The sequence below is a fragment of the Amblyraja radiata genome, chromosome 41 (assembly GCF_010909765.2).
Source record: "Amblyraja radiata isolate CabotCenter1 chromosome 41, sAmbRad1.1.pri, whole genome shotgun sequence".
In the NCBI taxonomy this organism is placed as follows: Eukaryota; Metazoa; Chordata; class Chondrichthyes; order Rajiformes; family Rajidae; genus Amblyraja; species Amblyraja radiata.
The window spans coordinates 2,985,596-3,013,331 of record NC_045996.1 but is presented as its reverse complement, the minus strand read 5'-3'; the positions used below and the strand labels follow the sequence as shown (position 1 = coordinate 3,013,331).

At 42.1% G+C, this 27,736-nt stretch overlaps 2 protein-coding genes across 8 annotated transcripts in view; one reads left to right on the top strand and one right to left on the bottom strand.

Annotated features, from left to right (window-relative positions):
- ryr1 (ryanodine receptor 1) overlaps window positions 1-27,736 on the top strand; it is a 604,017-nt gene that overhangs the window by 255,035 nt on the left and 321,246 nt on the right. The window lies entirely within an intron of this gene.
- Window positions 8,468-16,839, bottom strand: msantd1 (Myb/SANT DNA binding domain containing 1). Its single transcript, XM_033014585.1, has 3 exons — window positions 16,540-16,839; window positions 12,086-12,355; window positions 8,468-8,787 (listed from the first exon to the last, which is right to left on the bottom strand). The coding sequence occupies exons 1-3, from the start codon at window positions 16,791-16,793 to the stop codon at window positions 8,529-8,531; spliced, it is 783 nt and encodes a 260-aa protein (XP_032870476.1). The 5' UTR covers window positions 16,794-16,839; the 3' UTR covers window positions 8,468-8,528.

The following is a 27,736-nucleotide window of genomic DNA, read 5'->3' as shown; positions in this document are numbered from 1 at the left end:
GGAAAAAGACTGCATTCACCTTATTTGTGCCTATCCTGGATTTTATACACCTCAATAAGATCACCCTCTCAGTCTCCTATGCTCCAAGGAATAAAGTCCTAGCCTGCACAACCTCTCCCTATATCTCAGGCCTTCAGCAACATTCTTGTAAATCGTCTTTAGACACTTAATAACCAAATCTATACACAATATTCCAAGTGAGGTCTCACCAACGTCTTGTGCAATTGCAGTCCCAACTCCTGTATTCGTTGTAATAAAAATGAACTGCATTCACATAGACACAAATTGCTGGAAAAACTCAGTGGGTCAGGCAGCATCTCAGGAGAAAAGGAATAGGTGACATTTTAGGTTGAGACCCTTCTTCAGACTCTTCAGACCCGAAATGTGACCTATTCCTTTTTCTCCAGAGATGCTTGCCTAACCTGCTGAGTTACTCCAGGATTTTGTGTCTATCTTCGGTGTAAACCAGCATCTACAGTTCCTTCCCACGCAATGAACTGCAGAGGTTGGTGTATACCAAAAATAGACACAAAGAGCTGGAGTAATGCAGCGGGTTAGTCAGCATTTCTGGAGAAAATGGATGGGTGACGTTTCAGATTGGGGCCCTTCTACACACTGCTTCTAGGGGGAGGAACTGGAAGTAAGAAAACCAGGACATATCAAGGCCGGCAACATATGACATCAGGCAGGGTGGTTCTGGATGTGCTCATTCTTTAGTGAACGTGGGTTCTCCCCTTCTGCCATAGATGGGTCCCTCACACGTGTCTCTTCTGTATCCACCAGTTCTGCTCTCACTCCCCACCCCTCCAGACGCAACACGGACAATTCCCCTGGTCCTCACTTTCACCCCACCAGCCTCCACATCCAACATATCCTCCGACATTTCCGTCACCTCCAACGTGCTCCCACCACTAATCACATCTTCTTATCTCCATCCCCTTCTGCAGTGACCACTCCTTCCACAACTCCTTGATTCACCCATCCATTCCAACCCAAACCATCCCCTCCCCAGGTACTTTCCCCTGCATCGCAGGAGATGCAACAACTGCCCTTTTCCCTCCTCCCTCAATTCCATCCAGGGACCCCGACAGTCCCTTCACGTGAGACAGACATTTGCATGCATCTCCCCTAACCTCATCTACTGTATACGGTGTTCCCAATGTAGGCTCCTGTAAATCAGTGAGCCAAGCATAGACATGGCAACCGTTTCGCTGAATATTTACCCTCGGTCCGCCAAGGCCTAATCAGTCCTTGTCTATTCAAATGCTGGTAGATCCTGCCCTCACAATACTCCCCAGTAACTTGCCCACCACTGTGAGATTGATGCTATACTTTTATAAGAGGACCATTGATAGCAGCAGGGAAGCTGAGCCTGAATCTAGTGTCCTCATTATCCCAATGTTCCAGTGATGAGTGCAGGACCAGGTAGATGGCATCTCCAGTAGATCTGTTGTGATTGTACACAAACTGCAGTGGATCAAGGCTATAGGGAGGCTGGAGTTAATGGATGCTATGACCAGTCTCTTGAACTAGTACTTAATGATGATGGATGTCAGAACCACTAGACGCTAGCCATTAAAGTTACCTTGCTTTTCGTTGGCACCGGGATGATAATGGGTCTTTTCAAAGCAGGTGATATAGAATAGAATAGGGAGACGTAAAATATGTCTGTCAATACTCCTGCTAGCTGCTCCGTGCCTGGAACTCTGTCCAGGCCATTTGCTTTCAGGGGGTTCACTCTCAGAAGGATAATCTGACATCTGTAACAGTAACGGTAGGTACAGATGCAGTTACTGTTGGGGCACATGATCCAGGACAAGTTGGCAAACTGGATCCACAATTGGCAGAGGGTTGTTTTTTTGTGCTTGGATGCTTGTGACTAGATCACCTACAAGATTGGTGCTGAAATGCTTGATTGCAATACTCAATGACTTGGATGTGGATGTGGGAAGCATGATCAGTAACTTTGTCGATGACAAGGTGATTGACTACTTTATTGATAGTGGGGAAGATAGTGTTAGATTGCAGAGTGCTATGGTGAAATGGGCTGAAAGATAGCAGATGGAGTTTAATCCAGACAACTATGAGTGATGCATTTTGGTTTGGATATACACCATAAATGGTTAGGCCTTCGGAAGTATTGCCGAACAGAGGTACCTCTGAGTGCAGGTCCATACATTATTGGTTGCAATGCAGATAAACAATGTCATTAAGAATGCATAGGAGTAGTCATTGCATTCCACACAGTTTAGGGATGTTATGGTCCACCTTCATAAAACATTGATAGACACAAAAAGCTGGAGTTACTCAGTGGGACAGGCAGCATCTCTGGAGAGAAGGAATGGGTGAGGTTTCAGATCGAGACCCTTCTTCAGACTGGTTAGGGATAAGGGAAACTAGAGATATAGACAATGATGAGGAGAGATAAGGAACAATGAATAAAAGATATGCAAAAAAGTAACGATGATAAAGGAAACAGGCCATTGTTAGCTGTTTGTTTTTGGGGATAGGGCCAGTGTACGCCTGAAACAGGGATTGTTCAATGTACCCTATAAAGAGGCAGGCATAGCTGGGACGCATGTGGCTGCCCATAGCAATGTTCATAAAACATTGGTCATGAGGAAATATTATATAATAGAATTGCTCAGATAATAACTTTTGTGTGAGGAACTTATGTTGAGTTTCAAGAGAAGGGTTTGGGGTTTTCAGAAATACATGTCCCCACAAAGAAATAAAGCACAAAGAACACACACACAGGAGAACAGATGGCTTATCATAACATGGAAACGTTGATCTGAATAGGCATAGCTTTGTTTGCCTTGAAGCAGCTATAACGCTGTCAGAAGTTGTATTTGGTTTAGTTTGGTGTTTAGAGTATAGGTTGTTAATGGGGTCTCTTCCCAGGACATGGGCACCATTTGTTCTTTCTTTGTAACACATCTTTGAGCTCTGGTGTGTCACAAAGGGGGTTTATGGTTGTTTATGTTGGGTCTTTGACCGCAAGGCTAGATAATAGTTTGTGATTTGGTTTGTGCTGTTTAAATGTATATATGTTGAGATAAGAGAAAAGGCACAGGCGATGGTTGTATGACCTTTGTATAAGGGTGATTTCTTATGTTTATAGAAAACTGAAAAAGTAACTGTTTTGATCGAAGCCAAACGATTGGGGTCTGCATAAAGTAATCTTCCATTTGCTGTGTGGAATGCTATTAGTAAGAAGTCGTAAAGAGGCCTTACATTCCTTACCTCCAGAGATAGTAGGAGGTTGTAATTCAGAATGAAACTAGACCTGAGCTTGGTAAGAAGCAATTATAATTTATCAAGTGTGATAGGTATATGGCCTTTGTGTGCTTGGAGTTGGGAATTGAGTGATTAGAAATAATTTAAGTCTTTACCACTTTGTAAGAATGGGGCAAAACTCATATTTAATCTTTGTAATCCATAAGTAACTGTATTTTAACTATGTAGTTGTTGGGAAATTATTTGTGAAGTGTATTGTGTTTTAATTAGGATTGTAAGTATTAGACTTTGTTTACATCTGAAATTTTAGAAATAACTTTATTTTCCAAAAGTTAAATATATGTTTTGTGTGTAGGTATTGTGTGATTGCTGTATGATGTGTATTTTATATTCTGAGAGGTGGTCTATGAGAATTGATTTTATATTTCTGTGGTTTTACTTCATTGAAATAAAATGATTTTGAACAAAGAGGGTAAAGAAACCCACAGAGGAAGCAAGGGTTGTAAAGAGGCCAGAAAAGGGAAAATCATGTGACTACACGTGTCAATATCTGGGAAGGACTTAGTTGATTGGTTAATGCAAATAAGCTAATGTATGGTAAACTATAATGATTGGTTAATAGTTTGCCCCACCTTCTGTACCATAATTGTCTAATACCTATATAATGCGTTAAGTTTGTACCAAAGTTACTAGCTCTTTGAACGTGCCCTGGAGCTTTCAGCTCTGTGTTGGAAGGTTCAGAGATTAGTCTCGGTGCTGAATAAAGAATCGATTTCAACAGCAGCAATGGTTTGAATCAAGTTTTCTTGAATTAGACTGGCAAAATAACTCAGTTTAACAGTCAGACCTCAGCTGAAGTACTGCATGCTATTCTTGTCACTATGCTACAAAAAACACTAGATCAGGTACAGATGAATTTCTCCAGGAAGTTTGCCTGGGATGGAGCAGTTCTGTTATGAGGACAGATGGGGAAATACTAAGGGAAGAGATTTAGAAGGGATCTGAGGGAATCTTCACCCAGAGAGTGGTGAGTACCAGGAATGCACTGCTGGAGAGATTGGTTGAAGCTGGGTCAGTGTAACCACTATGAAGTGTCTAGGTGATCGTATGAATTGCTTAGTACAGAGGGTTTCGGATCAGGTGCTGGGGCTGTGATTAATACTGAAGGGTGTCAACTGATTGATGTGGACAAAATGAGCCAAATGGCCTGTTTTCATGCTGTACTATTCTTGAAAAAGGTGCAGGATGTAAATAATATCTGTAGTTTTTGTTCCTGTTCCATCTCCCCCCTTCCCCCAAGCAATCCACGCTTCTTCCCCATCATGAGGCACACCCGAGTGACGCACACACACCCAAGACCAAGTATGCTCAATGTCTCGTTACTCCAGGACACTGAAACATTGGATGATAAAAACAATCTTTCATGCAAAGGGTAGTAAATCTTAGACATTTTTTGCCCAAGAGTACAGTGGTACTCAACAACTGAGACAAGATGCATTATCTTTTGGATATTCGTTGGAGTATTTCATGCAGTTTTGATCACCCCAATACAGGATGGATAAAAGGAGGCTTTGGAATGAGTGCAGAGGAGGTGTACCAGAATGATGCCTGGATTAAACGACATTAGTTACAGGGAATGGTTGGGCAATCATGGATTGTTTTCTCTGGGATTCTGGAGGTTGCTGGGAGACCTGATCAAAGTATCTAAAGTTATAAAAGGCATAGATAGGATAGCCAGTCAGAACCTTTTTCCCAGGTTGGGTTAGCTTTAAGGTGAGTGGGGCAAAGTTTAAAGGAGATGTGCAGGCTCGGATTTATGCACGGAGGGTGGTGAGTGCCTGAAATGTGCTGCTGAGAGCTCTGGTTGAAGCACATAAGATAGTGGCATTTAAGGGACTTTTGAATAGGCATATGGATATGCAGGGAATGGAGGGAAATAATAATAATAATAATAATATATCTTTTATTGTCATTGCCAAATTTTATTGTCAAATGGATTAGACAATAGGTGCAGGAGTATGCCATTCGGCCCTTCGAGCCAGCACCTCCATTCAATGTGATCATGGCTGATCATCCCCAATCAGTACCCCGTTCCTGCGTTCTCCTCATATCCCTGACTCCGCTATTTTTAAGAGCCCTATCTAGCTCTCTCTTGAAAGCATCCAGAGAACCTGCCTCCAGAGAATTCCACAGGCAGAGACAGAGAATTCCACAGACTCACCACTCTCTGTGAGAAAAAGTGTTTCCTCGTCTCCATTCAAAATGGCTTACTCCTTATTCTTAAACTGTGGCCCCTGGTTCTGGATTCCCCCAACATCGGGAACATGTTTCCTGCCTCTAGCGTGTCCAAGCCCTTAACAATTTTATATGCTTCAAAGATATCCCCTCATCCTTCTAAACTCCAGAGTGTACAAGCCTAGCTGCTCCATTCTCTCAGCATATGACAGTCCCGCCATCCCTGGAATTAACCTTGTAAACCTACGCTGCACTCACTCAATAGCAAGAATGTCCTTCCTCAAATTAGGGGACCAAAACTGCACACAATACTCCAGGTTTGGTCAGACAGATTGTGTGCAGGCAGACAAGATTTGGTCTTGGCATCATGTTTGGCACATACATTGTGGGCTGAAGGGCCTGTCAGTGTGCTATATTATTCTTTCTATTAAATAAATTGGAGATATGGGGCTCATGCAGGACAGTTGCACTGAGAGAAAAGGTGAGCAGTCATTTTATTGACTGTATTGTAGACACAAGAAGCCACATGAAATACTTCATTGTAGAAACAAGGAACTGTACATGCTTTTATACAAAACAAGTATTTCAATGCTGTTAAATAAATAAATCAACTTCCCTTTCCAAAGAACAAAAAACAACACATCCAAGACGGTAAATTTAGCCTAAAATGATGGTCAGATTTATTTACATGCTGCTATATATACAATATATAGAACAATTGAGACAGAAATGAAATGCATTGCCTTTTTAAAAATGATGTAATCATAGTCTTAATGGGATACTACATGGATACAGGATGGTTGCCCTCAGAGTCCACGTTGACCATCAATCACCAACCATTTACACTAAATCTACTTTAAAACCATTATTGATTCTCATAATTTCATCAACGTTCTCCGATTCTGGGAGCAGTTTACCAGGGACAAATTACAGTGCCCGAGGTCTCAGTCTACAAGGATGTGGCTTTATCAGCTGTACCATTATGCTTCAAAAATCAATTATTGAGTTGATATTTTAAAATGTTCCTTAAAGTTTGAATGCTAGCCAAACTTAATGGAAGTGGTGTTTGATATTTATATTTGACAATAATTTAAAATGATTTTATTGTTAATTTCAATTTTGGAATGCCTAAAAGTGGCATCGCAGGTAGGTAGAGTGCTTTTGGCATGCTGGCCTTTATCAGTCAAGGAACTGAGTACAAAAGTGGGGCATTATGTTACAGTTGTTCAAGCCAAGCAGGATATTGGGAGCAGCACAGATTTAAAAAATACATATGAGAGAATGTGGGAAGTAGGCCAAATCACACATAATCCAGTGCAATAGTTGAGCACATTTCTGCTAAGTAACCCAACCAAAGTATCAAATAGATCATGCTGCATACCTGATGAAAATGTTGATAAAAACAATTTCAACCTCTGTGCAATTTTTGATTTAATTGATAAATCTATTAAGATAAAAAATGAGAATTAAATACCATTAGGGACTAATTTTATGCAGGCAGCTTTGGGTATGAGTCACTGAGTTTCTGTTTTGACACAGGTTAGTGGAATCTTTTCAAAAACAGCGAGTTGAGGACATTTTCTAATTATATATACCCCAAATTGAATGCACAGATCTCCATATTCGCTACTTAAATCATCAGCAAACTGTTATTTGAAGATTTGTCAGAATGATATCAATCAGACTGAATTTATTTCTCAAATTTTTGATCATAAACTTCAAAAACGGAAGTAAATCTGTATTGTTGATCATGAGTGAAAGAAGAGGTTAAATTAAAAGCTTGTCCCACTTTCACGACCTAATTCATGCCTTTTTTTACTCGTGGACATTTTTCATCATGTTGAAAATAACACTGCGACTTACTTGATGCCATGGGTACCCACGATTAGCATCATAACCTACCCACGACCTACCTACGACCTCGTGACGACCATGCTGCGAGTAAGAGTCAAGGGCAAACTAGGCAGAGGTCGTGAATTAGGTCGTGAAAGTGGGTCAGGCCCTATAGGGAGATTATTTTCCTTGGAAATTGGACCAAAATAAACCTCCCCTAATAAATTCATGATGGTCTAATGAAGACTATCTTCATTAGACCAGGTGGTCTAAGACTGTGCTACAAACAGCTTTACACACTCCAAGGCTCCAACACACTACTTGTGCTGTGCCAGCAGCCAGCACTGGACCACGAGCTGCTCGGGCAGGTGCAGGCCTCAAGTGTAATCAAGGTGTATTTTCTACACCAGTGGCCGCAGACTCGCCATCCGGGCGTGATTGCAAGTTACAGAAATGATATATAGCTGGATGCAGCCCAGATCATCACACAAAGCAACCTCCCTTCTATTAACTCTATCTACACCTCTTGCTGCCTCGGCAAGGCCAGCAGCATAATCAAGGACCAGTCGCACCCTGGCCACTGCCGCTTCTCCCCAATCCCATCAGGTAAAAGGTACAGAAGTGTGAAAACGCACACCACCAGATTCAGGGACAGTCTATCTCTTTGGTGACCCTTAGACATAGGTGATCAGACTTTGCTGGCTTTATCTTGCACTAAACGTTATTCTCTTATGTATCGATACACTGAAAATAGATCGATTGTAATCATATATTGTCTTTCTGCTGACTGGTTAAGACGCAACAAAAGCTTTTCACTGTACCTCGTTACACTAATCTAAACTGAGCTGTAGTTACTATTTATGTTCTTGCTCCTCTACTTTGTTCAATGCTGTTCTCTGCCTTTTCAATCATATTTAATTATGGATCAAAATTGAATTGTACAAAAAAATAGAAACAGGGCATCATGTCACCCAAGTGTTTTTAATCTAGACTGATGAGGATTCAGTAATCTGGTGTATGTCTGCTTTGTTCCTTTTGTTGGAGAAACATTGGGAGATGTGCTTACACCTGGGAAAACAAATTCTTGGTGATATGGCATTACTGATGAAGTGCTCACATCACCTTATATACATTATGTAGAATTGACCATCATCTGTTATTCATACCAGTTTTCTTTATTTAAAAAAATAGATGTTTGTAAGTTCAGGCTGCATTTATGTTTAGAAATGATTTGTTTTTTTTGCACAATGCTGACAAACGACTTTCTCTAACAAATGTAACATGTGCTGCTGAAGTTGCAAGCTTTTATTTAACAAGAGAGTTTGTTGGTCAAGAATTCTCCGAACCTCTCTATTTGTTTCTTCCACAGCTGTGCTTATTTTCTTCTGTTCTTCCAACATTGATTCCATTAGTTTTATGCTTTTCTTGTGTAAGTCAGCATTTGATCCTCTCCTTTTTTTGATGGATCCCGATTCATTTCTGCAATGATTAAAGAATGTGCAGAACACTTAATTAGAACAATACATTACAGGTTCCCAAACCACATTCAAAATTCATGATGTCTTTATCACGGCGTCATGGTGGCACAGCGGTAGAGTTGCTGTTTTGCAGCGCTAGAGACCCGGGCTCGATCCCAACTACATATGCTGTGTGTACGGAGTTTGTACGCTATCCCTGTGACTGCGTGGGTTTTCTCAGAGATTTCCTCCCACACTCCAAAGACGTACAGCTTGTAGATTAATTGGTATAAATGTAAATTGTCCCTAGTGTGTATAGGGTAGTGTTAATGTGTAGGGAATGCTGGTCGGTGTGGACTTGGTGGGCTATAGGGCCTGTTACCGCGCTGTATCTCAAAACTAAAATAAACTTTTGATTCTACATTGTAAAAATGAAACTTCTGCATAATTAAAATCTCTTCAGCAAAAAAATGCAGTTCATTGGTGGAGAAATTAGACAGATACCCCACCAGCTTTAAAAAGGCAGGAAAGGGCTGGGGTGGAGCTGAGAAAAGGTGGGGGTGGGAGCTTTGAAACTTAACTTCATTTTCATGGGATAAAGTAGTCAATTGAAACACAAGATAGTGCAGTGTCTTTTGTCTGGTTCTAGGTTCAAATCCAGAAAAAAAATCCCTGCTAGCTGCAGAAGTTCTATACGTAAAAGCAAATCAGACTCAACTCACTTTCTTGTTTTGTATAATTATGTGACAATAGTCATGTATGTTCCTCAAAATCGTATCTGGTCAGGCAGGATCTAAGCACAGAACTGTGTAGAATTTGGGTTATAAGACTGATCATCTCCCCACCGAACTGACCTATATTTATCCACTTAATGTCAATTGTTACATCATTTTCTGACTGCATCAGCCTCTCAGATCTTAAGTTATTTATGCATTTCAATTAACTACTGCTCCATAGGGCTAATTAATGATGGTGGTGTTTGCCTCGAGATACAACAGCATTAACTGAGTTTCCTTTAGATAACGCCACTGCACCTAAAGGAAGAGAGCATTGCAGTCATGTCCTCTCCTTTGAGTAATGTGCATATTTATTAAAGGTAGACAAAATTGCTGGAGAATCTCAGCGGGTACGGCAGCATCTATGGAGCGAAGGAAATAGGCAATGTTTCGGGCCGAAACCCTTCTTCAGACCCGAACGTTTTGGCCCGAAACGTTGCCTATTTCCTTCGCTCGATAGATGTTGCCGTACCCGCTGAGTTTCTCCAGCAATTTTGTCTACCTTCGATTTTCCAGCATCTGCAGTTTCTTCTTGAACACTTAAAACTGCATATTTATTAATATGGTCATTGATTCCTGCTCAGCCCTACCAGGGTTCGAGTCTCTGAAGCATGGATAGTCTTGGTCTTTGCTTGACTGCTTTGCTGACTTTTGTGGTTTGGCATCACAGGAATGTCACTTGAACGATAATTACTGAGAACTCCATCCATGTGTAAATAGTAACTGAAACAATCTTCATGATTAGGGGTTCTGATGGTGCAAATGGGCAGGCAGAATCTGCTCCTACTAAAATGCATTTTCTTGCTGAGAATGGATAAACAATAGACTGGAAATGCTGGAATCATGAGCAAAAATCAAAAGTGCTTGAGGAACTCAGCATCTGTGGAGGGAAATGGACGAGAATGTTTTGGGTTGGGACCTTTCTTCAGACTGATCAGTCTGTTAACTGCAACCATTTTCTTAGCATTTCCCTCAAATTCAGGTGTTCAACCAGTATTTGTTTTTTAACTGTTGAATGGGAAATGCTTATTTTAGATTATGTGCCTGACACAGTGTGAATTTAAAAAGATAACATGGAGATTCTGAGAACTAAACTGAAGCTTGACTGATTAAAGTAAAATGGACAGAATGTTATTGTAGACAAGTAATGGTAGATGCTGTAATCAAGAGCAAAATTCAAAGTGCTGGAGGAACGCAGCAGGCCTGGCTGCATCTGTGGAGGGAAATCGACAGCCATTATTTTCTGTTGAAACCCTTCTTCAGATGGTTCAGACAATTTTATTATAGATTACTTTGTGCATCTAGTGCAAATATTTCTCTATTTCCACAGAGATTAAATACTGTGAGTGACTTAAAGTACAGTTTCTAAATGCTTCTGGTTAATTGCCCTCATTAATATAAAGTTATAAATAGTGAGAGAAGACAATTTTCAAATTGAAATGGGAATTATAAGAATCTCTACAAATAAATCATTTAATGTAAAACCGTCTTAGAGAAAGATAATCTAATTTAAAAAATCTAAAAGCCAATTTAAATACTTGTTTCCTTTAAAACATTTCCTGTTGGAAGTCATGAATTTGATTGATTATTCATGAAAGATTTGAAGAATTCTCTAAGAAAGCACAAATCAGGAGGTAACAGAAACACAAGTGAATTTGATGCAACTTCTTGGTCTTCAATATCAACCACCCGTCTGTCTTTAAAGATGCTGCCTGACCCACAGTTCCCAGTCGCAAGTACCTATCCACGCCCTGAGTTTGTTGCCTTACCTGTCAGGCCTCTTACACTAAAATAAGTCCAATTGAAATCAACAGTCCTTTCATCCTCCTTCCATGCTTTGCCTATTCTGTCCACTGAACGTTCTTTCATCGCCATTCATATTGCCTTCCGGCCTCACCTGCCTTGGTCCTGCATCAGATCCCACTCCCAATCTAGTATAAACCCACCCATGCAGCACTAGCAAACCTGCCTGCCAGGATAATGGTTCCCCTCCACTTCAGGTGCAACCCATCCCGTACAGGTCACCTCTGCCCCAGAAGAGATCACAATGGTCCAAAAATCTGAATCCTGCCCCCAGCATCAAAACATCAGCCACACATTCATCTGCCTCATCTTCCTGTTCCCACCCTCACTTGCACGTGGCACTGGAAATAATCCATAGTTCATTACTCTGGACCAGGCTACCACTACCATTTCTACTCCCAAACACAAATCTGGGAATAGAAAAGGAAAATTTGCAAATTTCTTGTGAAGATTTTGTTAACTAGCCTTTAAAAAATGGTGAAGTAATTGGTGTAACAATATTAGATATGAGATTTTGCACTTGCATATCCCGTTTTTAGATGTATCAACCATTCCTGTCAACATTCTATTGACAAATAAATCAATTGAAATTATTTTTTTGTAAAACTTAATTTTTGGAAATAGCAAAACTTAATTTTTGCAAATTCCACTTGGATATAAAAAAGTATAGAGTCCCATGAACCTAAGTCATCCCGTTTGAAATTGATCCATAAGAGAAATGTAAAAAAAATATAACCTTACCTTAGTTGTGGAGAATGAAAACTAGGTGAATTTTCCACAAGATCGGACTGGTAAGAACTTCCCTCAGATATCAAGGCATCATCATTTGCAAATGTTTGTTTCTGTGTGGGTGATGGAGTTTTTGATTTGGAAGCTGAAGGTAATTGTGTTATATCCTCAGATATACTTGGTTCATCCTGCCCAGGGAACTGAGCAAGCATTTTGTGGATAGCTTCATAATAGGGCCAGTACGAAGAAGAAGCTATATTTCCACAAGTAGCTTTGAGTTTTCTAATTGCAATAGGAAATATTAGTTAGAAATCATTTGCCATATAGTCAAAGAAAATAAACATGGTTGATATTGTAGTTTCACTAAGATATTCGTTATTCGATTTTCACACAAAGGGTGGTGGGTGCATGGAACAAGGTGCCATAGGAGGTAGTTGAGGCTGGGACTATCCCATTGTTTAAGAAACAGTTAGACAGGTACATGGATAGGACAGGTTTGGAGGGATATGGACCAAGCACAGGCAGGTGGGACTAGTGTAGCTGGGACACGTTGGCCGGTGTGGGCAAGTTGGGTCGAAGGGCCTGTTTCCACGCTGTATCACTCTATGACTATGATTGAATGTACACTATATAATGGAATACATTTTTATTGATTTATATATTTAAAGCAAAAGCAGAATCAACTTCTGTGCCATTCTGAAAGAATAAGATGCAGATTGAATTACATGGTAAAAAACAGATTTCCTGAAAGTCTTAAAAATGCTGAATAAATGAATTGTGGTGTTGTATGTAGACTGCAAAAAGTTAACTTATTTTACAGTTGACAAATATATTAAAAATATTATAAAAATAATTGCAATGGAATCATAAAACCTTATTTTAATGATCATCTGAGAATCACATAGCCAGCGATCATTGATTTTAATTTGCAGTAATGTGTAGTTAGCTAAGAAAGGGAAAAAATGTTCCTATAAATCTGCATAGTCCATAGCATTATTATTGGGAATATGGCATCTGTTGTGTGATGTGGACTATATTAGTCAAAGAGTTATAGAGCACAAAAATGTGCCCTTTGGCTCAACTTATCGATGCCAACCTAGATGCGTTTCTAGGGCATCCTTTAGCTGCATTTGCCCCATATCCCTCAAACTTGACCAAATGTCTTTAAACCTTTTAATTGTAAATACCTCCACCACTTCTTCTGGCAGCTCATTCCATTATCCTCCATGTGTCAAAACCTGCCCCACAGGACCTGTTGAAATCTCCCCTCTTTCACCTTAAACTTCTAGGTTATAGATTCACCTACTTGAGCAAAAGGGTGAGATTGGATAAGAAGGGCAGGTTTGTTTGTTTTCCCTGGGATGGAGCACGCTGAGGGGTGACATGATAGAGGTATACAAAATCATAAGGGCAGAGATGTTAGATGGTCAGAATGATGGGCGTATCAAAAACAAAAACATGAGTTTAAGGTGAGAGGAAGGAGTTTTAAAGGGGATTTGAAGGAAAAGTTTTTTATTTGCATACAGCACAGAAACAGGCCCTTCAGCCCAAACTATCCATGACAAACAAGTTGGCATTCTGGGCTTGGCCCATTTGCAGCATTTTGCCCATATAGCTGGCCCAATATTATCTTTTAAAATTCACAATTATATACACATCCATCGCTTCAACTGACAGTTCATTCCAGATATGGACCACCCTCCGTGTGGAAAAAGTTGATCTCAATTCTCTCCCCTCTCACCCTAAGCCCTTTCATTTTGGAAGCCGATGAGACTTCCTCCTGGGAAAAAGTTGTGTGAGTATTATCCATGCCTCTCATGAACTTGTCTACCTCAAAGTCATCCCTTAGTTTCCCACGCTACAAAGAAAAAAGTCACTGCCTTTATTGCTGTCGGCAAAAAAAAAGAATTCCTCTAATCCCTTTTAATCCCTTCTTCTCACCTTAAACCCATGGCCTCTTGTATAACTCAAGCCTGCAAGCCTTCGTAACATCCTAGTGAATCTCTTCTGCACCCTTTCTAGCTAAATGCCATCTTTCCTACAGCTGGATGACTAGAACTGCACAAGTGCTCCAAGCGTGGTCTCACCAACAACTTGTGCAGGTGCATTATGATGTTTGAACTTTTGTACTCAATACCCTTTGAAATGAAGGCAAATGTGCCAAACGCCCTTGTCACCATCCTTCTTCATGGTCCATTATACCACCAATTTTGGTGTCATCTGTAAAATTGCAAATAATGTTGACTACATTGGCATCCAAAACTGCAACCCTGCAGCACTCCACTGGTCACAAGCCTCCAATCAGAAAAACAACCCTCCACAACTACCCTTGAATCCTTCATCCAGGCCAAATTTGAATCCAGTTGGCTAGATCACGGTGGATTACCATGCCAGGCTGGATTTTGATGAAGGTCTTAGTAAAGTCTATATAACCAATTTCCACTGACTTGCCCTAATTATTCTACTTGGTGACCTCTTCAAAAAACTGTCAGATTTATGAGATATGATTTCCCACACACAATTTCATGCTAACTATCTTTAATCAATCCCAATGCTGGCAGATCCCTGAGAATCCCCTCCAACAATTTACCCACCAGTGACTTCAGTCATACAGCCTATAGTTCCCTAGTCTGTCCTTGCTAATCTTCTCAAATAACAGGACATCAATGGCCACCCTCCAGTCCAGCAGAACCTGTAGGATTGAAACCTGAAACTCTTGCATGAGGAGATGGTGGAATCGGTTACAATCAATTTATTTACGAGACATTTGAACAAGTATTTGCACAGACAAGCCATAGAAGGATATAGGATCTTGTATGGATGGGCAACATTTTGGCATAGATATGCTGGGTGGAAGGGCCCTTTTCTATGCTGTACGTTCAAGTTCACATTTATTGTCACATGCACCACATGCACAATGCATAGTGTTGCATGCGATCCTGAACCTAATTGGATAGGCAAAACTGCATACTGCTGTGTAACTGGAAAACCCAATTATTTTATTTAATAAGCATGTGGATTTTCAATATTTTAAAAATTTAGCTCTATAATTAAGCACTCCAATCCAGAGGCCATTTTGTTTTTTATCATGCAAAAAAAAAATGTACATATAGATCTGTGGCAAAAAAAAAATGTGCATATAGATCTGTGGCAAAAAATTAAATGCATCTGAATCTTTAGGCTATAATTGGGTCAAATTCAGGGCTAGAAGAGGGATGATTGGAGAAGCTACCAGAGGGCCATGAATAATTAGAGATTTATGGAGCCAAGGTTATCAATAGCAGAATCGGCACAAACACAAAGGACACATCTGGAAACTGACTCATTTACCTCAGTAACAGACAATGTAAAATCTGATAGCTTTTAGCAAACACTGAAGCAAGCCTGATTAATGCCTGCTTGGCTATGTGAGCCTTGTGTGCGGTGAACAGTTTTACATATGTAACGTGAGCTTTTATAGCAGAGAAACAACAATCTGTCATGCTGGCACCAATCGCATACAGTTTTTGATAACATTTTATTGTGTAAAGCATAATGTTATGCAGTATCATTTTGATATCCATTATGTTTAGTTTTCTAATACCAAATTAAACCATATGGGAGGATTTTGTGATCATCTGTACTGACCTGCTTAGAAAAAAAGGCACTTAATGCTTAATAATTCTTCCAGTATAGAGAGTGCTGAGAGGATTCACGTTTTTCAGGCCTTGTGCATTGTAAGGAACTGATGGCATAAAACAGGCACCAAAACAAGCTCTATCTACAATCTGTATCTATACAATCTGTAACTAGCTCTATCTACAATCTATCTACTATCTGTAAATTTGACAATCAGCTCGAATGTGCTCCAGACTCTTGTCAGATTTGTCAAGTACTAAAATATTTTAAAACAATCCATTTCTGAATGTTTGTGAAACATGCAAAACAATTTAAAATGTTAAACATGTTTAAATAAGATAAAAGACAAAAATCTTTCAAAATGTCAAGATTTGAAAGAACATTTTCAAGTAATAACCCAATTATTTTGATTAAAATCAAGGGGGGAAAAAGGAGATACAGAATGTCCTGGCAAATTCTTATTGGAAGTGATGGACAATTGGTGTCATGTTCCCCATTGAACACCATGATGACTCCAATGTTGGAACACAGCTTGATGACTCATGGCACTAAACATCTTTTAATTTGATTTTAAACACAGATGCTCAGAATTCCAGATGTTGGCATCATTTTGCTGAAAATTTACCCTGTAAAATTACCCTGTAAAATCTCTACATTTTTTTGTAGACTTACCTTAAAACATTTCCAAATGTTGTAGCTGCTCTGACAATAAAAGTGTTTTGGGCATTATCTTGAGATATTGATGATTTGTAGAATGGATGAGCAGTTTCAATTTAATACAGAAAGGAATTCTCAGAGAAAGCATTATTTCAATTTTAATACATTTTACAAACAAATATAATGCTTACCTGTATTGAAAGGTCAAATTAGTAACTTTGGTTCTTATTTGATCCTTATCACGATTCACCCCAGTAGCTTCAAAAAATTCTTCAGCTATCTTTTCATATACTTTAGCATTTCGCTTGGCTGTTCTTAGGTCTGATAAATACTCGTTCCAGATACGTATTAGAACACTTGTTTCAACCTCAGTCCAGTTACTTGATCGTTTTGGTTTGTCGATCTGAGCAGCTGAACTACTGCTGCCACTGTTACAAGCTGCCATTTTGGAAATACATCAGTATATCGTGAGAAGAAGCTTTAAACATCTTATCTCAGAGTTCATGACTGATGACTAATTGAAAAGCTTTTAAATTCTGGCAAGCAATTCTAAAACCCTTTTAGGAAACATTCAAAAGGTTTTAGATAAAAGGGTTGATGATGGATAACTAACACAAGTTCTTTCAAGTGAAAGCTTTTGGATGAAAGCTTCTAGAATGTAACGTCTGACAAGGGTACAGGATTTTGGCATTCTGTGCTGTATTTAAATACTTAAAGCTTTTTCAGCTGGTGCCTGTTAGCTCTTGCAGAAAAGTGGCGGTTGCCAAGGTAACATTGTATCAATGGTGATGCTACATTGCTTAAAAGTTTTTAATTGGTTCCCTTTGTGAAATGAAGGTTGCTCTTAAATTGTAAAAGCTTTCAACTGAAACCACTGAATTGGCCATCTGTCAGAGTGTAATCGATGTAATTAAGAGATGAAATCCTGAAATGCGTTTATTCCACGTGACTAGTTACATTGTCTTTGATTTCAGTCTTATTAATGGAAAAATATCATAATTAAATTTCAGAAAATACTTGATATGGTAGAATCTGGAGATACACTATCATACTTAAAATCCCCCATGTATGACGCGAGTGTCAATTGCACTACATTTTAGTCACTCAGACATGTAGTTGTGTTTGTGAATTGCTGTAAAAGAAAATTATATGTGTTTTGGATTTGCACAATTTACATCTGGTGCTAATATAATGTTGTTCACCATCTGAGGACATACCAAATACTCCAGGTAATAAAACCTGGAAAGATAGCAGCTAGTTTGAACACATTAAGCTTCCACAAATAACAGTGACAATGATGTTGTTTGAGAGATAATTATCAATCAGGGCACAGGGGAGTATTCATTTTCTCACGACTGAAGCACAGGAAACGCTTGTCATAACGGAATATTGGGGGGGGGGGGGGGGGATGGTGTCCATTATTGACAATTATCTGCTATAACCGAATAACTATCATTGTATAAGTAGTAGAAACAAAGATCTGCAGATGCTGGTTAACACATAAAATGACACAAAGTGCGCAGTAGCTCGGGCAGCATCACCGGAAATCATGGATACTTCAGACTGTCGGTCTGGATCTGGGCCTGAAACCCAGGTGAGATGATGGCCCCAGCCTACTGGTGGCTGGGGGAGGAGCGAGGATCAGTGGCTCAGATTCACTACCCCCTGACTAAAGAAGCTGCGCACCACCATAGCGCTCCGCACTCCGAAGTCGGCCAGCTCCGCGATGGTGAGTCCGCAGGCTCTGGGCGACTGGAGCCCCAGGTTGATTCCGGTTGGAGGCCGCTGGCTCCACGATGTTAGGCCCATTGACAACGGAGACTCGACAAGGAAACAGTCGGGTCCCCGTACAGGGAAGAGATTAAAAAGTTTCCCCCCCCCACCCCCCACATATACACAGCTAAAAATAATATAAAAACTAAACCAAGACATCCACTTAACAGGACAAAAAGAAAAAAAAGACAGACTGCCATACAATCATTGTACTAATAAAAAGCAACAGAACACACAAAATACATTTTAACATGAACATTCACCACAGTGACTCCTCCACATTCCTCACTGTGATGGAAGATGAAAAAAAAGTTCAATCTCTTCCCTTCATTGTTCTCCCACGGTCGGGGGCCCTGAGCCTTCTGTTGACGGGACGATCATACTCCCGTAGCCGGTGACGGGCCCTCCTCATAACCATATAACCATATAACCATATAATAATTACAGCACGGAAACAGGCCATCTCGGCCATACTAGTCCGTGCCGAACACTTATTCTCCCCTAGTCCCATCTACCTGCACTCAGACCATAACCCTCCATTCCTTTCCCGTCCATATAACTATCCAATTTATTTTTAAATGATAAAATCGAACCTGCCTCCACCACCTTCACTGGAAGCTCATTCCACACAGCTACCACTCTCTGAGTAAAGAAGATCCCCCTCATGTAACTCCTATACTTCTGTCCCTTAATTCTCAAGTCATGTCCTCTTGTTTGAAACTTCCCTACTCTCAGTAGGAAAAGCTTATCCACGTCAACTCTGTCTATCCCTCTCATCATTTTAAAGACCTCTATCAAGTCCCCCCTTAACCTTCTGCGCTCCAAAGAATAAAGACCTAACTTGTTCAACCTTTCTCTGTAACTTAGTTGCTGAAACCCAGGCAACATTCTAGTAAATCTCCTCTGTACTCTCTCTATTTTATTGACATCCTTCCTATAATTAGGCAACCAAAATTGTACACCATACTCCAGAATTGGCCTCACCAATGCCTTGTACAATTTTAACATTACATCCCAACTTCTATACTCATTGGGGCGATCAAGTTCCTGCATCGGGGAGATCTCAACACCCCGCGCCGGAGATCAGACTCCGGGTCGGGGCAAGTTGAACATCTTGCGGTTTTGGAGCTCCTGACTCGGTCTCTTCCAAGACTGCGAACCCTTGATGTTAAAGCCGGCAGGCAAGGAATCGGCTCCAATGTAAGTCTACGCCCCGCAGTGGGGCTCAAAGTCAGTCCCGAGCAAGGTCTCCAGCTCCACGATATTAGGCCGCAGAGCGACCGGAGATACGACCCCGAAAACAATCACACCACCGGCAAGGTAAGAGATTGAAAAAAAAATCACCCCCCACATAAAACAAACCAGAGAACATTAACACAAACTTTTAAAACACACTAACATTGAATTTGCCTTCTTCACTACCAATTCGACGCAAATTAAATTTTTGGGAGTCCTGCACCAGCACTCCCAAGTCCATTTGCACCTCCGATTTCTGGATTCTCTCTCCATTTAGAGAATAATCTTCACCTTTATTCTTATTACCGAAATGCTGACTCCACATTTTGCTATACTGAATTTCATCTGCCACTTATCTGCCCACTCTCCTAGTCAGTCCAATCCTTCTGTAGAGTCCTCGCTTCCTCTACACTGCCTGCCCCTTCACCTATCTTAGCATCATCTGCAAACTTGGCCACAAAGCCTTCGATCCCCTTATTCAAATCATTAATATACAATGTGAAGAGAAGCGGACCCAGTACTGATCCTTGTGGAACTCCACTAGTCACTGGCAGGCAACCTGAAACAGAGCCTTTTATTACAACTCTTCGTCTTTTGCCATCGTGCCAACCCATTATCCATGCTACTTGAATACCATTGGCTCTCATCATCCCTAGCAACCTGACGTGCGGAATCTTATCGAAGGCCTTCCGAAAATCTAGGTAAACAACATCTTCAACCTCCCCTCTGTCTGTCCTGCTATTAACTTAGAGTCATAGAGTGATACAGTGTGGAAACAGGCCCCTCGGCCCAACTTGCCCACACCGGCCAACATGTCCCAGCCATACTAGCCCCACCTGCCTGTGTTTGGTCCATATCCTTCCAAACTTGTCCTATTAGCTGATTCTCACGTTGCGAGTTGACACAAGAGGTAACCCGAGTTAAAACTCGTGGTAATAACATACGATTAACGTACGGAACTCGTGGACGCAACTTAGAGGTACTCGTGTAACTTGTCGACTCTTGCAAAAAATCAAACATGTTTGAAATTTTCCACGAGTCAATTTTACTCTTGTGGTTAAGAATTGAAACATTTTAACTCGTTGTAATAACGTAGTGGCCCGTGCGTTTACCTTAGTGTATCGTGAGTCTACCGTGGGAACTCTTTAACTCAGCGGGCAGGCAGCAGCAGATTGTGGATCCCTTCAGTTTCCCAGCGACAATCACCTGCCATAACGCAAGAGAAATCATGCACTGTTGTAGGTCTCCTTTGCACGTCGGTGTTTCTGTTTTTCTCCACTCATTGTTGGCCCTATCTGTCACCACCCCCACCTACACCCCTCTGCTTCCCGGCCATGTGTGTGACCCCTTCCCTCCCCTCTCCAGCTCCCCGCCGATTGCACCGGCGCGGGGGCTTTGCACCGTCTTCACGTCGGTGATGCCAACAGGTCGATGCCAGTCGCCCCGGGGAAGTCGCTCCCTTCAGTTTCCCAGGGGGTCGGGACGGGGCTGGAGTTGGGAGGGAAAGGTGGTGGTGGTGGGGGGGGGGGGGGTGTGGGTGGGTGGGTTAGGTGAGCAGGAGAGTGGGGTTGCTTGCAGTTGCAGAGGGAGAGGGCAAGGGCGGTACAGTTCCCAGTCTCAGCTCCTGTCCAGGGGGGTGGCTGGAGACGTCAGGACCAACGGGACACCGACCCCCAGGCCCACCAGGCCCACTGCAAGCACGGAGATCCCAGAGACCCACACCAGCCCAGCCCCACTCCAACTCCAGAGGAACACGCTCCCCGTAGGGGCAGAAGCTGATGGTGTGCAAGGTACGTCTTGTTCTTGGGGTGGCGGATGAGGGGGCGCAGCTCGGGCTGTGGGCGAACTGCCACTTGTCGCCGTAGCGGCCCACCGGGGAGTGGATTCCTCTGGAGTTGGAGCGGGGCTGAAGACAGTGCAAAGCCCCCGCGCCGGTGCAATGGGCGGGGAGCTGGAGAGGGGAGGGAAGGGGTCACACACATGGCCGAGAAGCAGAAGGGTGTAGGTGGGGGTGGTGATAGATAGGGCCAACAATGAGTGGAGAAAGACAGAAACACCGACGTGCAAAGGAGACCTACAACAGTGCATGATCTCTCTCGCGTAATGGGAGGTGATTGTCGCCTGCCCGCTGTTTCTGACGCTAAAGCTTTGGGATCGTTGCCCTTCGTGTTGGCATGGAGGGGGAGGGGGGTATTGTGCTGTTTGATCGCCCCCTACTATCCCAGACACAGGGAGACACAGCGGCTTTTGAGACTGATGGGCAATCACTTCCAAAGTTCTGCCCACACAGTCAGTACACCTATCCTACACTTTTCTCCCGCACTAAGATCACCCCGCAGAGAATGATCCCAGCCTAACCCAAGAGCCATGTCACCCCAGACAGATTAATTATGCCCCCCCCCCCCCCCAACCTCTCTCCGTCTCAACTCACGCCTGGGCACAGAAGCAACTCAGGAGGCGAACCCTGAGCTCCGTCTCACAACAATCTGATGTGCACATCCGTCCACATTCAAAGATTTAATCTCCCGTCTCCCCGCAGTGTGTAGACATGGCAGTAAATTCAATTAAAACATATCAAACCTGTGTGTTTCAAACAAATCATAAGTATAACTGCTCTGGCACTGGATGGTGCGCATTTTCCCTTTGTAGGTCACATCAATAGATGCGGCCGCTCTGAATTATATCTTTAAAACAAAGCCACAGGATGGAGAGGACTTCTTTAACACTGTTGCTTATTAAAACATAACACTGTTGCTTATTAAAACAAACCTTCAATCAGGATTGGCTCAAGAGTAACTCGGGAGACAAACTTGGAACATCGCAGAAATGACAAGTAAACGGCAAACTTGTCATACCCGTGGGAACTCGGTTAAACTCTTGATCATACACTTGCAATCTCGTACACAACCACGAGTCTTTCACTCGGGGTACCTCTTGTCTCAACTCGCAACGTGAGAACCAGCCTTATCCATGTACCTGTCTAACTGTTTCATATTCCTCTCATGATTTTATACACTTCCATAAGATCACCCCTCATCCTCCTGCAAGGAATAGAGACCCAGCCTGCTCAACCTCTCCCTATAGCTCACACCCTCTAGTCCTGGCAACATCCTCGTAAATCTTCTCTGAACTCTTTCAAGCTTGACAATATCTTTCCTATAACATGGTGCCTAGAACTGAACACAATACTCTAAATGTGGTCTAACAAACGTCTTATACAACTGCAACATGACCTCCCAACTTCTATATTCGATACTCTGACTGATGAAGGCCAATGTGCCAAAAGCCTTTATGACCACCTTATCTACCTGTGCCTCGACCTTCTGAGAATCATGCACCTGTACTCCTTGATCCCTCTGCTCTACAACACTTCCCAGAGGCCTACCATTCACAATACAATACAATACAATACAATACCTTTTATTTGTCATTTGAACCTCACATGAGGTTCAAACGAAATTTGGTTTCTGCAGCCATACAAGAAAAGAACCAAGACACACACCAACACAATTCACATAAACATCCATCACAGTGAGTCTCCTCCTCACTGTGATGGAAGGCAAAGTCTTGTCTCTCCCCTGCTCTCCATTCCTCTCCCGAAGTCGAGGTCAAAGGCCCCGGCGGGCGCTAGCAAGTCCGCGGCCACTCAAAGCCATGCCGGGCGATGTAAGGCCCTGCCCCGGGTCCCGATGTTGGAGCCCCCAGCGGGCGCTAGCAAGTTCGCGGCAATTTACAGCCGCGCCGGGCGTTGTAAGGCCCCGCTCCAGGTGACTCTCAACCCCGCAATTTGAGCGGGAGAAGTCGCCGCTGCCGGTGCCCCGCAAAGCGGTCTCCCAGCAGGTACCCGCGAGCTCCTGGTGTCACCATCCACCGGTGTCGGGTCGCAGCAGCGCGCCGCCGCAGCTCTCCACGCTCCGAAGCTGGCTAGCTCCACGGAGGTAGGTCCGCAGCTCCACAGCTCCACAGGCTCCGTGACTTGAGCCTCCAGGTCGTTCCTGTTGGAGGCCGCTCCACGGTGCTAGGCCCCAACAGGGAAAAGGTCGGGTCTCCATGCAGGGAAGAGATTTAAAAGTTTCCCCCACCCACCCACCACCCCCCACACATACACATTTAAAAACCCGCTACAAACTAAACCCTCAACGGGACAAAAAAATAAAAAATACACAGCCAGACTGCAGAGAACCAATCCTCCGGCCCACCTGGCCAATCGATCCAGATCCTGCTGCAATCTTTCACAACCATCTTCACTATCTGCAAAACCACCCAGTTTTGTATCATCAGCCAGCCTGCTAATCTTGCCCTGTATGTTCTCATCCAAATCATTGATGTAGATGACAAACAGTAACGCGCCCAGCATCGAACCCTGATGCACACCACTAGTCACAGTCCTCCAGTCCGAGAAGCAACCTTCCACCTCTTCCTCAAGATCTCCGGGCAAGATATTCCCTTCACAAAACCTTGCTGACTTCGGCCTATTTGATTGTGAACTTCCAAGTACTGCGTATCTTCATCCTTTATAATTGACTCTAAAATCTTACCAACCACTAAAGTCAGGCTAACCGGCCTATAGTTCTTCTGCTTCGCTCCCTTCTTGTACAGCGGGGTGATATTCGTAAATTTCCGATCTTCAGGAAACTCCTAACTCTAGTGATTCTTGAAACATCACAACTAATGCCTTCACAATTTCTGAGGCCGCCTCCTTCAGAACCCTGGGGTGCAGTCCATCCGGTCCAATGTCCACTCTTGCCCCTTTTTCACTCTATATATCCGTAGACACTCTGCTATCCTCTTTTATATTATTGGCTAGCTTACATTCTTACTTCATCTTTTCTTACCGTATTGTGCTTTTAGTTACCTTTTGTTGCTTTTAAAAACATCCCAATTCTCTGGCTTCCCATTAATCTGCAATGTTATATGCCTTCTCTTTTGCTTTTATGTTGTCCTTGACCTCCTTTGTTAGCCATGGTCGTCTTATTCTCCCCCTAGAATCTTTCTTCCTCTTTGGAATAAAATGATCCTGCGCCTTCTGAATTATCTGCAGAAATTCCTGCCATTGCTGCTCTACCATCATTCCTACTAAAGCCCCTTTCCAGTCAATCTTCGCCAGCTCCTCCCTTATGCCTCGGTAGTCCCCTTTGCTCATCTGTAATACCAACGCATCCGATTACTTGCAGCAGCACAACAGATATGTAACCATTGTACACAGTGGTCAACAACAAAAAGTAGTTCAATATATAAAAACCAACAATATAGTGCAATAACAAAAACAATGTCCCCAAGTCCTTCATGCAATCAAGGCAGTTTTTAGTTTAGAGTTCATAATGTTCTGATTGTTGTTGGGAAGAAACTGCTCCTGAACCTGGATGTTACAGTTTTCATGCTCCTATATATTCTTCCCGATGGCAGGAATTAAATGAGACAGTGGCCAGGGTAGTGTGGGTCTTGGATGATGCTGGCTGCCTTGTTGAGGCAGGCTTTTCCTGTACATCCCTTCCATGAAGGGAAGACCAGTCCTGTGATGGACTGGGCAGTGTTCACCACTTTTTGCAATCTTCTTTGTTCCTGGGCATTCAACCAGTCAATATGCCGTTCAGCTGCAGCAGTTCAAATATTCGTCAACATACCGAATCTCCTCAATCTTTTAGGGAAGTAGAGATGTTGATGGACATTCTTCATGATTGCATCAATATGCTCGGTCCAGATAGATATTCAAAGCCTTTTGGCCTTTTTGATAGCTCATTGAGGTCATATTTGGACTTGTTGTACAAATGTGTGCTGCCAGACTTGAATGCCCATGATCTGGTCTTCATAAGTTTGCGGACCTCCTTGTTCATCCAAGGCTTCTGGTTTGGAAACACTCAGATGGTTTTCATGGAACACACTTCGCCACATATTTCCTCATGAAGACAGCAGCAACTGTGGCGTATTTGTTCAGGTCCATTACCGAGTTCTTGAATTTCGCCCATTCTACCGACTCCAAGCAATCCTGGATTGTTCCTCTGGCCATCAAGTGGTCCAATTTCCCAAAGTGAGGGCATGGGATCGAGCGATAGGCATCTCGGATGGTGGAATAGATCGAGGCTGTTTGATCCTCTGGTGCTGCGGGGCACATGCTGGTGGTAGTTTGGGAGTGATTTCTTAAAGCTGGCTTTATTGAAGTCCCCGGCGACGAAAGACGTTGGGGTATGCCGTCTGGTGTTTGTTGACCACGGCATGCAGCTCCTACATAGCTAGATGAACATCTGCCTTGGGTGGGATGTAGACCACGGTCAATAAGATGGAGGTGAATTCTCTCGGGAGGTATAAGGAGCAGCATTCACCACCAGATATTCCAGGTGTGGAGAGGAGGAGTTTGACAGAATTGCTACACCTATGCAATAAACCTAAGAGTTTATCATGAGGTTGACGCCAGCGCCTCTCTCTTTCCCAATTGCCTCCGTTCTTTCCATGCTATGAATGGAGAAACCTTTGAGCTAGAGGGCATTCCTTCTCAGAGGAGTGTTCATATTTTCTTAGGGACATTGTTCAGGATTCATTATTTGATTTTTTTGAAAATATGTCCTGTAAGCAATCCACTGATTCTCCTTTCATTCAAATATGCATCACAAATATTTTTGACATAACGATTAGTAACTGTGCTTTAGGTGAAAAGAGTCAAATTCATTACATGATTCAGCATTAAGTTTGATTTAAAAGAGTTATGGAGTCAGCCTGCCTCTTCTATGTACTGAGGTAAAGATGCGTATAATGTTCCTGTTGAGGATTCTGGTTGGATTTTCCATTCCAGGTAACCAGAACAAGGTTTCATAATGTAAAGCTATTTAGGTGATCTTGGATATATATATATATCCACCTTTACCCTTTAACCTCCTTAGGAATTGGCCTGATTTCGAAGAAGCAATCCATCTTATATTTTTTTCTGTTTTCCTGGAAAACTTTAACTGAGATCGAGCTACCCAATCCTGTCAGACAATTGTGCAAATAGAATACTAAATTGTAATGTTAAAAATAAAACAAATGGCAGTATCGGTGGGCTTATAGGTCCTAATTGTTGCTTTCTAGGAGCATCACATAATGCAATATATGCCTATGCCTAGATAGTAATCGTAACAAAATACATCCAAATAGTTCAACTTTGTGACACTATAATGTTTTGTCGACCCCAGAGGTCTTGGAGTAATATGCAGTTTCTGAAAAAGTTGCAATGAAATGGGTAACAGAATGATAAGGAGCATTGCATTCCCCCGATGTTAGCCATCTTTCTTCTCCTGTTAAGTCTTTTACAGTACAAAAGGATCATTCACATAAGCCATATTGGTTTAAATATAAATGTCAAGGGACTAAACTGAGGTTATATAATACTATCATTTGCAGTAAATAACATATAACATAAAGTGCAGTATATAAAGTCTTAAAAAGCATCTTATATAAAAGGTTACCCATGTCAATATATATATGTAATACCCAAATGGGAGAGTACAAAATGTTTATTGGCTCACCATTCTGCAAAATTGTGTCATTAGACCGAATATTTGCAATAGACACAATAAAGGACCCCATCAAGATGAGACGAGAAACATGCATATCTGTAACCAACAATGATGATCACGAGTAGGAAAAGGATAGAGGCATGGATGGTTCCTGCTCTTCACTCTTCCAGGGTTAAGGACGAACCCGAGGAACAGGCAGAAGCCGAGGATGAGATTATGTATGCCAGAGCAGATATATGAGAGGGTATCCATGGTATCCCAGTAGGAATATTGGTTTATCGGAGTTGGAGGAGTGACCACGCTTATATCATAAGCAATTACATTTCAGTCCTTCAAAGCTTTAATGCGTCAACAGGTCTTAGTGTTATATGCAGTTTCTGGAAAAGTCACAACAAAATGGGTAAACAAATGATAAGGAGCATATGAAAACAATATTTTCTATGGCTGCAGGGATTATCCATTGGAAGACTCTACATAAGTCCAATTTAAGGTAGTGCTAAACCACCTAGAGACTGCTTGTCACTGCAGAGGTCAAGCAAGCTGCAGCTGGAAATGTATTTGCAATCGTCACACCTAGAGCATTAAGCCAGTCTGGCTTGATAATGGTCTGCAAGTAAATTTGTCAAAGGAGGTAGACACAAGGAACTGCAATTGCTGGTTTACAAAAAATAATACAAAGTGCTGGAGTAATGGGTTGTTAGGCAGCATCTCTGCTGAACATAGATAGGCCACGCTTTGGCGACCAGAATAAGATTTCATAATGTATGGGTAGTTTCATTTATTATTTTCATCTTTACAGAGGTACAATGAAAAGCTTTTGTTGTGTGTTATCTAGTCAAAGAAAAGACTATACATGTTTACAATCAAGCCATATGCCATGTATAGATAA

Bases quoted from the DNA above. Each gene is read 5' to 3' on its own strand.
- msantd1 (XM_033014585.1), bottom strand. From the start codon at position 16,793: ATGGCAGCTTGTAACAGTGGCAGCAGTAGTTCAGCTGCTCAGATCGAC. The intron at 12,356-16,539 runs GTAAGCATTATA...TATTGCAATTAG, and splicing joins AATTTGACCTTTCAATACAG to AAAACTCAAAGCTACTTGTG. The intron at 8,788-12,085 runs GTAAGGTTATAT...TAATCATTGCAG, and splicing joins TTTCATTCTCCACAACTAAG to AAATGAATCGGGATCCATCA.